Source organism: Acanthochromis polyacanthus, chromosome 15 (genome assembly GCF_021347895.1).
Source record: "Acanthochromis polyacanthus isolate Apoly-LR-REF ecotype Palm Island chromosome 15, KAUST_Apoly_ChrSc, whole genome shotgun sequence".
Taxonomy (NCBI): Eukaryota; Metazoa; Chordata; class Actinopteri; family Pomacentridae; genus Acanthochromis; species Acanthochromis polyacanthus.
The window spans coordinates 11,768,528-11,780,102 of NC_067127.1; the positions used below are offsets into that span (position 1 = coordinate 11,768,528).

The following is an 11,575-nucleotide window of genomic DNA, read 5'->3' on the forward strand; positions in this document are numbered from 1 at the left end:
TCTTACTTTACCTACAACTTGTAGGCTGTAAGTACTTAAAAAGTGGAGTAAAAGTTGTTCTGAATCTGAAAACATATGTGGCAAACTCGTGCTGCAAAACCCTCAGTCCAGGAAGGAACTCGTGGTAGATGGAACTACAAAAAAAAAACCGTCACTACGCAGCCTCTGACCCGCGGCGTCACTTTGCGTCATTTTGCCGGGAATGATGGACCACGTGTCTCGTGCCGGCGTGCTTCATTACTTTTCATTCCGACTCGAGTCCGGCAGGGAGTAGACCGTAAGATGGCGGCGCGGTGGGGAGCAGGCGAGGAGACTTTAACTGCGTGCAATATGGAATTTTTCCCCATTGATACACTAGACGAGGTAAGGAATACTTTCTGTACTTTATTCCCCAGCGTGTGATCCTGCTGTTAGTAGTTTTATGTGTTTTTAGAGGACAGACGACTCGTGTTGTCCATACGAGCCGCACACTGCGCATGGAAAAGTGACACGTGGATAGCAACCGTAGTATTAGTAGTAAAACTCATTCAAAAAGTGCTTGTGGTTTTGTGTTGCTTACAGCTTGGTTACTGTCGGGTCGCATGTTTGTTTAATAACACTCGGTGCTTCGTTATAAATGAGTTATTAGCTGTTAGTTAATGCTAGCTGGTGAGTCAGTGAAGAATGGCTGGCCGGCTGCTGGAGTGGACGAGGCAGATTTCCTCCCTGATAAAACAAACACACGATTTAACAAATGAAGTGACAGTTGTGTATTTTTGTTATTGGTTGGTCTGAGATTTGCACACGATGTGCAATTGATATCAGTGAATAATTTTTCAGTTCCTTCAGTGAGCTTTTAGTGCAAAACTACTCAGTGTACTGTTTGATACACACGTGGCGTTAAACAATGCGAGATGCAGGTCAGATATTACTATCATATTAACACTATGGGTGTGATGTTTTTCCTTGCCAGTGGATCTTTGCTTTATTCGTATTGCCATGATGTAGTTTATAGGCTTTATGCCAGCACATTGCAGTAATGTGTCATCAACTCAATGATGCACACGATTTAAAAAATAGTCTTCTATATTTATATAAAAACTGTAGTCAGTGCAGTCACACACCTGTATAGTGAACTCTGGCACTGTTGAAGCAAGTTTTCATTCAAAACCTGCGTGTGTGTATTTCCACATGTGGTTCAGTCGTGGTGAATCACATGTTGGCTTTGTTTCACACATGCGCAGAAGAGATAGCCAGCTCAGTCTCCACTCTCACTAAACTAAAAGAGTTTGGAAACTATTACCCACAAGGTTGATTGTAACAACGCACAGGGAAATGTTGCACTCGGGTTTTTGGTAGTTAAAATGTAAGACAAGAGGAGAAAACGGGGCCCTGCTTATGTTTGTTGTAGTGCAACACGTGGGCAGAGTGGTGGCTTCCCTTTTGTACGGGGTGAGGCGAGGATCAAATATGTCTGCGCTCTGTGTGCTTGTAGACAGACACACGTGGGTCACTGTAAGAAGCTGCTGTATGTTGCGGGTAAAGTGCATTTTGTTGTCACTTATGTTTACCTTTAAATGGGGTCTGTGTGCTGAAGTTAACGTCGTTATGTTTAGAAGTGAAATTTGATAAGTAGTTTTACACCTAGTGAGCCTGGGCACATTATGTGTGTTTAATTTGCTTCAAAAAAGTAAGCATTTCTTTGGTCACAATGAAATGTTTAGTTCTGAATTTGTTGAAAAGTTAGTGCTCATGTTTTAAATAGGTGTCACTTACTTCAGTGTTTGTGTATTTCAGATCACAGAAAAGGGCCTCTGGGGTTTTTCTCTTTTTTAAAAGCTGGAACTATAAACATGCAACCTCTGTTGCCCTCTGGGGTTTCCTTATCAGACTCTCATTTTAGAATGCTTATCCTTAGCTACAACCCACAAAAATAAATAAGATTGGCTGACCTACTTCTCTGTCCAACTTCTGAACAGATTAGACTTAATTTTTAATACTATTTGATATTAATAAGACTTTAAATAAAGACTTTAAATGAGGCAGGGCTTCATTTTGAAAGACAGGAAGTACAACCAAGTCTGAAAAGTCCAGTTGTAACGGGCATGCAGTCCAGTGATCCAGCTATGACACTGTAATATGTACTTTGATCCAGAGTAATCTTTAGTAATCCACATTCCAACCTTGCTTACATTACAAACATTACAGCTTTTTAATTAATTGAAAATGCTGCTAAGAAAAATGACACTTGTAACTGCTACTTGCCATGGCATGTGTTTTTGGAGAATGTTGGCATTACCTTTGTCCTAATTGATTTTTTTCAGATTTGTATTTTTTGTTAAAAAACATAGTCTGAAGTGCGCTTTTCCCTCTTTAGTCTGCCGAGTTGAGCCCCAAAGAATCTCTGGAGGTTCTTCAAAGCTGCTTAGACCCCTCAATCCTTTCTATCTTTGAGGACACACCGACAATAGAGGTAAGACTCATTTTGCTGGGGTGAACCTGAGAGCTATAGTATCCTGTTAGAGGTCAATAATGTGTGAGCGTGGCACACTTGTTTGTTTACAGTACCTGACATTCACACTTTGACCTCATTTGTTCTTTGTTTAGACTAAAGGACTAGATGAGGAAAGTGAAGCCACGCTGCTAACCGCCCTGACGGAGATCCTTGACAATGTAGATGACGAGAACTTGTCCCCATTTGACACACTGCCTGACTCAGACCTGCTGTCAGGTCAGAAGGGCAGGGAACACTCTCCGGTGAGTGCCCAGCTGTCACACATAACTCTCAAAGTGTCTCACAGACTGCTGCTCTCGACGACCCCACCTGGTCTTTGCGCTGGGGTTAGAAAGTGAAAGGCTGTGGACCTCGTGGTGCTAAACATACCTTGTGCCCATTACATTAAAGCTTTCGAATGCTATTGTATTAATGTGACTGTGCTTTTTTTTCTTACACTATCCAGCTCAGGAGATTGCTGTGTCTGTCCCGTTCCCCTCCAGAAAAAGAAAAACTATGTAATGCCAGAGCTTTATCAACTGGAAAGGTAGCTTTTCTTACTCATGGCAGTGTATATAAACTTAAACTGCAGACAGATTTCAGATATTGACTGGATATTTCTTTGTTTATCTAGAGCCTCCCTAGAATGCAAACAGACACTCTCCAGAGGAGTGATGGGGAGGAAGAGGAAGATGGCTCGCTCACTCTGAGCCCTTTGAGGCAGGATTCATGTCCTGACAATGGATTGCTAGACTGGGAAGGTCTGACCCTGCCACATCCGATCACCTTTGAACAGGAGGGTGAAGACGGTGTTTCAGTTAGCCTGGGGGACTTGGTCAGGCATATGCACCCGTACTGTATGACCATATGTGTGGAGAATGAGGAGGGAGAACAGCTGTTGCCCGAGGGAGGTATTTTACTTGAGGTTGTGGATCAGGGAGAAAATGGAGAACCCATCCTGGCCATCCCAAACATGGATCTCCCGGTCTCTGTGCCTCTCAAAGAGCTGTCTTCAGAAGATGAGCAGAAAGCCTCAGATGAAGCAGAAGAGGCAGCCTCTGAAAGTTCAGAGCATATAATTGTTGATGATGATGAAGATCCAGTCAGTGAGGCTTCAGTAAAAACTGCAGCTCCAGTGACAAAAGGCCTGTGTTCAGATGTTAAAGATAAGATGATCATCAAGAGACAGAAGGAGGAGATTAGAGAGAAAAGCCCATCCCGGAGGAAAAAGAAAAAGAAATGCAAAAAACAGTGCCAGCCTAATCCTGCCGAGGAAAGGGTCCTTAGGAGTAGCACTGCAAGAAAGACACAGGAAGCACCCAAAAAGCCTGAAAAATTATCTGTTAAAGCAGAGAAGAAATCTAAAGTCCCAAAGGTTCCTGTTGAATCAACTCCAGCTCCATCCCCTGATAAACCTACGGAAGAAAACTCATGCCAAAGTGAAACACAAGCAGAAGCCAGCACGACAACACTATTAACTGAAAACAATGTGCAGGTTGTCACTCGCCTGTCACCCAGACAGGACACCGCTCCGTTAACTTCTAGTCCTGAGAAGACTCAGTCTAGCTGTTTACCAACAGCAGTGAGCTCCCAGCAGCCTGATAAAACACCAAAACCCCTTGCTGAGCTAGAAGACTCGTCGGTAGCTCCTGCTGTTATTCTCTCCCCGGTGTCTTCAGAGAGCCCCGCTGTTACTCCTAGCTCTGTGACTGCTCCGATAACACCGCCTGTTAGTGAGACTCTCCCTCCTGTGGCCCCAACAGCTCCAGAACCTAAACCCAAATCACTCAGTCTGGCAGAGTACAGGCGGCTTCGACAGCAGAAAAAACCTGCTCCGGTGGAAAAACTGGACAGCAACAGCACTAAGTGGCCAAGTCTTCCTGAGCTCCCTAAAGAGCTCCTCCCTATTCCCTGCCTGCCTGACCCAAACCCCAAAGATCCTCGACGGCCCAGCCCCCAGACAGCAAAGAAGGAAGTGGAGGAGGTCAAACCTGCCTGGCAGCCGAGGGGACCATGTGCACCACCCACCCCTGAGGCCTTGTTGGTGCCTCCAGCCTACATGGTTGCTTCATCAAGTAAAGTTTCAGCTGCTGCTGCTGTTCCTAGACCTCAGCAAACACCTGAACCTTCCACACTTTCTCCACCCCAAAAACCCTCCGTTCCTCTCCTTAGTTCTGTTAATTCAACTACACAAAACCACAACGCTGCTCAGCTTACAGTACCTTATGCGCCTCAAAGCGCTGGATCTTCAGCATGTTTACAACCTGCCACTCGGCTCACATCTTCAATAGATGGAAAATGTCCCCCTGCATTGTCAGGAGGACAGGCTAGAGTCAGTGAAATCCCCAAGTCTTTACCTGAATCTTCCAAGTTTGTGGAGAGTACTAAGACGTGTCATGAAATCACTACGGTTGCTGCTACGTGCTCTGCTCCCAGTGCCCCCCAGAAGACCACTGTTGCTTCCCAGAAGGTGCCTGTGGTTGCTGCACCTACCTCGTTTAATAACCCTGTCCCCTCCGATAGCAAGTCTTCCAAACCTACAACCAATGGTACCCAGCTTTCGGACTCCCCGAGTCTAACGAAGGAACCTGATGTGCTTGAAACTAAAAAGACACCCACTACAACGGTGACACCACAGAAAGCAAAGAGCCCCACACAGGAGCTGATTGAGGCGTTCACCAGTGAAATAGGTGAGCTTAATGTTGATTTGATACTTTGAAGAATTTTTTGTTTGTCAGGAGAGCAAGTACACAGTTAATTCAGTGAGATAATTAATTGTACAAAAAAAGCCGTGTTGGTGCTACTGCTGTGCTGACTTCAACTCCAGCTTGTACTTAATCTGATTCTGCAGCTGGCTGGTGTACAGGAACCTAATAGCCCAATAATGCAGTAAAATATTGTACTTCAACTGTAAAATTCAAACATTTGCGCCTTGCTAGGCCATAGTCCTCCTACACCTTTTATCACTTTAACCTTGAGAGCATGTAGGAAGCACTTTCAGTCCACATTCACATCTCTTCTTGGTTAAATTGCTCTCGAAGTATTTATTGCAGCAGGGTGTGGCAAATGAAAGAGCTACACTTGACCTTTCTGACAATGTTAGTTTCTTGTCTCTGTTGCAACCTGCATAGAATCACACATCTCCGCACCCATTAGTCGGATTTGAATTACTCATGAACTTGTCCTTGAGTAGACATATGCAAATGTTTGCCACCTCTGTAAGTCAGCAACTGTATGTGAACACTTAAGTGAATAAAATGGCAGTTATTTCCATTGGGCACTCAGTACATGTCTTTCTGATATTCTAAGCCGTAGAGCATCCCACTATCATGATTCTGACACTTCCAGATTTCAGACACTTTCCCCTGCAAAATTCTAAAATGGTATCTCTAATGCTAGCACACTATGACTTTTTCTTCTGTTGCTACAAGGGCTAATATAAATCTGTCTTTATTATCACAAATGATCTGGATGGTCTGGTTAGTCTAGACTGTTCTGTAAAAACAAGATACAGCATGTATGACACGCCCTTAAAATGACCAGTATAACCACTTAAAAGTAAAGGTAGTTAAATTTCCCTGAAAATGGCCTCAGGCTCATGTGGTTAATTGAGCCTGTATGTCCAGTCTCTTTAGTGTGTCACTGGATTCCTGTTGTTTCAGTGTCCCTGAACTGAGTGTTTGTGTATTAAATCAAGTCTGTTTAGCCACCCTAGCCTGCATAGGTAACGATTAAATAATTATCAATCTGTTTTGTGTTATAATCCACTACATCGCGATTTTTTTTGTGTAGGTATTGAAGCTGCTGATCTGACCAGCTTATTGGAGCAGTTTGAGGAGACTCAAGGTAATTAATATTGGTTCAACTTTCACTTTGTCTGAAAATAGAGCTCCGTCTATTAAATGCTTTAAAATGATGCACCCTCAAAATATTTGTTTTATATTCCTAAATTCTGTCATGAGGTGGTTGTACTGGCCAGTAGCTGAGTGGGTCACAAAGTAGAGTACTGAGCTAAAAGTAGTCAGAGTATCAGTTTTCGTGGTTTCATGATGGTGGGAAGTAGCATACTACATTGCAGCACTATCTTTGGTTAGCAGTAGTGGGCTACTGAGAAGAAGGACTTTGACTAAAACTCTTAAAGGGATAGTGAGAGCCTACCTTATGAGCTTATTTAATTACAATAAATACACCACTGGTGTGGATTTGCACAAGTGGGTTATCCGTTAGGTTGGTAGACAGTTTTCTCATATTTTAAGCGTATATACAACAGCCACCACAAAGATTAAAGTCCAACAAAAGTAACCTATGGACAAAGATGTCATTAAGTTGTTCATGTGAATTTGATGCTTATCCGATGCAGCTGAATAAGTGTGCTTAACATTCAAAGATTGTGGGGCTCTTGTGACTGTTTAAAATGGCAGGATCTTTATCTACTGAAACGGATGCTGCAGGGGGCAGAGAAGCTGCTTTGTGCTCTTGTCTGCTCAGCTGCTGGAATTCTGCCCTGTCCGCAAATCCATTTAACTCTCGCCCTGCTGTCTTTGTTTGGGCAAATGTACAAGCCCCAACTCATAACAAGTGGTTGGACTGCGCATGCCATGACTCCTGTCTGTGATTATTGAAATACCGTCCCCTGTACTATACCAAATGTAGCTACGAGCGATGGTTAAAATTCTATGAAAAATATACAGAACTAAGCTTATCCAGCATTAATGCATCACTTGGTGCAGTTACACTGAGTTTATTTCACACAAGCTTAGCACTTCTGCATTTCCTTTCTCTTCTATTGGTTGCCATGCTGATGCATTTCCTTCCCTGTTCCTTTCTCCTTCAGCCAAAGAGGAGCAATGTGTGCCGGAGGTCTCTGGTAGAGCAGCAGCTGTAGGAAACTCGAGGTGAGTTACCCTACAGCACTCAAGCTGCTCTGTGTGAGTGACAGCGTAACAATTTCTGTCAAGAAACCATGGGCGAGTGAAATTAGTTTGATATGTGTGAATGTATGGAGGTGATACAAGTCCACCTTTTGCCAAGACCTACCGCAAGCCCTGTGATTGAGGCCACACTAATGGCCTTCTCGGGTACAAGGACCAACTGAAGTGTATGAGCTATGCTATTCTGGACCAACATACTAAAACAGCCATGTACTTGCTTTGCAGCGTTGAACTGGTTCCAGAGAAAACAGTTGTGGAGCGTGTAAGAGCAAATGACCTCTCAAGTACTGCAGGTAATTCAGCATTTTGACTTTAAGGTGATGGCATATTGTTAGATCATTAAATAAGAAAGAGAAATTATGAAAGAGTTTTGTCAATAAAAAGTGAAAATCAGAGGCATGCATTTAGTCGATACACACGGTTATCTAAAACACTCATGATCAAAGAGTGCGTAGGTTCAATCTAATTGTGGTCCGTTCTTCCCTTTGCTTCAGCTTTGACTCCCCCTGCCACCCCTCCTCACCACATGTGGAAACCTCTAGCCCCTGTGGCCCTACTGGGGAAGAGCAAGACTGCTGAGGCCTCAAAGTTGAGTCCCTCTAAAGTTATCCAGATAGAAGCCCGGCCTCTGCCCTCAGTCAGGTCCCGAAGCAAACCCACTCCCGCTGCTGCCACTGTAGCCCCTGACCTGGCATGCATGGATCATGACTACTGCCTCCCCAACAAAGGCACTTTGCCAGGAGAGCAAGGCAAGCGCTGGAATGTCAAACAGCAATCTTTTATCACTATTAAACCCATCAAACAGCATGCTGCAACCACTACACAAACACCCACAGCTGTTCCAGCATCATCTCTGCAGTCGACCACAAATCCTACGGTTTCAACCAAAGCACCAGATTTTCCACTGGCAGAACCCCTGGAGACAAATGATGAGATGGAGGGAAGCTCAGTTCTGGAGACTCCGGATGCTTCCCCTGCTCAACAGGAGACTGAATCCACTTTCAAAGACAGGAGCCCCAGGAGAGGGCCACATGAGAGGTCCTACCGTCGACATGCTTCTTGTCGCTCACCCAGTCCTAGATACAGTCCCAAAGAGAGGACTGGAGGACGCTCTAGGAAAAGAAGATCCCGTCATTCTCCCAGTCCTATGTCCAGCTGTTCAGGGTCAGACTCCTGCTCCTCTAGATCTCGTTCTAGATCATGCTCGCCTGCAAAGAAAAGGTTTGTTTCTTTGTCAAAACATCTGGTTGATTCAGTAGCTTTATACTGATTTCTTCAGGTTGTGATTTAGCTTATTCCTGACAGTCGAATGACATTCTTCTTGTTGGTCTCCAGGTATCGTCACCGTAACTCTGAGAGCAGTTCAAGCTCCTCATCCCGTTCCTCCTCTCGGTTCTCTCGCTCTGTGTCCCGTTCCCCTCCTAGGAGGAGGAGGTACTCCTATTCTTCCTCTCGTTCTGGCTCTTGGAGTCGCTCCAGGTCGCGTTCTCGCTCCCCTCAAAGACGAGCACAGTGGGGAAGAAGACGACAGTTCCACAGGTGTGGTACATGAATTCTGCTTGCATAAAGACCATTATGTGGACTTTGTAGCTGTTTCCTTTGTGCATGACAAATACTTTGAAAAGCCTTAAAAAATTAATGAAGACTTCATCTTCTCCTCATCAGTCCTTCATATAGGCCAAGCTGTGGCAACGAACCAAAGGCAAACACGGAAGAGGTGAAAAGACGGAAGGAGAAAGCCATTGTAAGTTCATATACTGTGGGAAAATACTTTTGTAAGGAAAATAATTCCCAAAGTTAAAATGTTGCACTGAATAATCTGCATACTTTCTATCAGGAAGAGCGCCGGGTTGTTTATGTTGGTCGGATCCGAGGAACAATGACCCAGAAAGAACTTGGGGAGCGCTTCTCTTTGTTTGGTGATATTGAGGAATGTACCCTGCACTTTAGAGACCATGGGTAAGAACATACACAGCTAGTATTGTATTATTTTTTTTAGTGTTTGCTTTTGTAGTAAGGTTTTAATAGAAGAAAACTGCACTGTCTTTGAACCTAGTTGGTTTCATGTGTGACCTCTTAGGCCAAGCTACAGTGCTAGAGAAAACTCAGGCTTGTTCATAACTGGGGCCTCCTGGCATCACCCCCAGGTTGCTCTTTTAAAAGCAAGTTACATCTCAAAACTGCATTGAAGACCTGTCTACTACCTTCTTTAGATCTTTTGTCGAACTGAATATAATTACAGTCTGATGTTTATCGTTATCTGCCACAGGGACAACTATGGGTTTGTGACTTATTATGACACCAAGGATGCGTTCACGGCCATTGAGAATGGAAGCAAGCTTCGCAAACCCGATGAGCTGCCATTTGATCTCTGTTTTGGTGGAAGGAGACAGTTCTGCCAGACCAGCTATGCTGATTTGGGTATGTTCCTCTAGCTCTTACCTACAGTGGCGCTAATCTATTCAAATAGCATTGATGTGGTTTGCAAAAGATTTAAAATACTTCCTGCCGTTCAGCCAGACTGTTGTCATCACAGGATAAAAGCGACTGAAAGTCTTTGTACTTGAGCACATGCACTGTTTACAGGGATGAACACAGTGCAGGAAAGGAAAAAATGTCACTTCAGAGCGTGGTGTCTTTTTAATGTGGTGCTTGCATGATTACAAATGCAGAAAAGTAAAAAAAAAAATCACAACTTCTGCATTTGCAAATTGTAATAGCTGCAATGAAAAACAATTATTTTCATTGTTGATTGATCTGTCAAAAGTATTTCATGTTTCCCGAAGTCCAAGATGATGTCCTCAAATATTTTTTCTACAACCTAAAGATAGTTGTAGTATAGTTTATAATAGGACAAAATCAGAAACTATTAAAATATAAGATGGAAGCAGAGAGTTTTTACTTAAAAAATCTTTTTTAATCATTTATTACAAAAATAGATTAATTTAATAGTTGACAAGTGATTAGTTAATTGTTGCAGCGCTATTTGATAGCCCCATTAGACTTGCAGCATTTTCTTTCTCTCCATTATTTTAATGCAATATTTGTCTTTGTCATTTCAGATTCGAGTAGAGAGTACGATCCATTGCCCGCGAAAGGCAAGTATCATGCACTAGACTTCGACACTTTACTGAAGCAGGCCCAGCAGAATCTGAAGAGGTAACAGGAGGCCTGCAGCAGGAAGCAGCTGACATTTACCTCAGAGCCGAAGGTTGGCTCCTCACCTGCAACACTGTCTTTACATTTTAGTTGTTGCATTAGTTTTCTTTGTTTTGTTTGTTTTACTTTGTTTCTGCAAGCTAACACCTTCTATTGAAGTGAAAATTTATAATGAAAGTAGGAAAAGAAGTCAAAAAATGGAATAAATGAAATTAAATTTTTTAAAAGTTTATTTAAATGTGCAATTGACTTTGAATTGTATGAAGAGATAATCATTTTTAAAAGGGTAAAAAGAGGTGGAATAAAACTACCTAATTGTTGGGAGAGGATGTATTGAAATGTGCTACAAACCTAAATAAAAAGGTAATATGGAAACATTGTGTTTGTCTTTTTTTCCATTTAGGCTCTCCTGTCTGTTTCATCAATGTTTTGTTACATCTTTATTTAAAACATGGGGAAGGTTTTTTTTTTTTTTTTTTTTTTTGTCAATTGACTTCTTCCTCATAAGACCCTTCAACATGTCACTTGGTCTAAATAACTATGATGGTTGTGCTTGGTTGTGGTGTTTGGCTCAAATATTTCGACATGTCAGCAACCAAAGCAGAGGTAAAACAAATTTCATTAGCAGCTTGGTTTTCTAAAGTGTCCAAGCGGGTTAGTTTAAGACACTTTGAACTATCTCATTTACATGGAATTTATTCACTATTAATGTTGGAAAACAGCATTTCTTTTACTTCCATGACATTCTATCATTTTCTGCTGTAATAAAGGGTATGTTTGGCTTACTGTTACACTTTCATGGCTTTTTGGGTCACCTTATAACACAACCATCTTTAAAATCACTTATGTTTTTCCTGAAAGGTTGAAATGTTTACTATGAAAGAGACTTCATAAATAGGAGTAACGGGTCTCTCCTTCCATTACTAATGTGCACTGCAAAAATACACACCTACACAAACATATATGCTGGATTTTCCTGGTGATTTAGAACAAAGCATGTGTTTTGCTGACT

At 42.6% G+C, this 11,575-nt stretch overlaps 1 protein-coding gene and 1 non-coding gene across 2 annotated transcripts; both read left to right on the forward strand.

The window, feature by feature from the left end:
* pprc1 (PPARG related coactivator 1) lies at window positions 1-10,938 on the forward strand. The gene is made up of 14 exons (XM_022205880.2): window positions 1-363; window positions 2,357-2,452; window positions 2,587-2,736; window positions 2,940-3,020; window positions 3,108-5,163; window positions 6,266-6,319; window positions 7,308-7,368; window positions 7,630-7,697; window positions 7,899-8,625; window positions 8,740-8,943; window positions 9,070-9,148; window positions 9,242-9,363; window positions 9,674-9,825; window positions 10,467-10,938. Exons 1-14 carry the CDS (start codon window positions 76-78, stop codon window positions 10,565-10,567), a joined length of 4,239 nt encoding a protein of 1,412 aa, XP_022061572.2. The 5' UTR covers window positions 1-75; the 3' UTR covers window positions 10,568-10,938.
* On the forward strand, window positions 9,440-9,579 carry LOC127537644 (small nucleolar RNA SNORA50). The gene has a single exon (XR_007947425.1). It is a non-coding gene; the product is annotated as a small nucleolar RNA SNORA50 (small nucleolar RNA).
* Window positions 10,939-11,575: the final 637 nt, after the last annotated feature.

Coding starts and splice junctions, on each gene's coding strand:
- pprc1 (XM_022205880.2), top strand. CDS start 76: ATGTGGCAAACTCGTGCTGCAAAACCCTCAGTCCAGGAAGGAACTCGT. Junction 7,698..7,898: donor TGACCTCTCAAGTACTGCAG/GTAATTCAGCAT, acceptor CCTTTGCTTCAG/CTTTGACTCCCCCTGCCACC. Junction 9,364..9,673: donor CTGCACTTTAGAGACCATGG/GTAAGAACATAC, acceptor TATCTGCCACAG/GGACAACTATGGGTTTGTGA.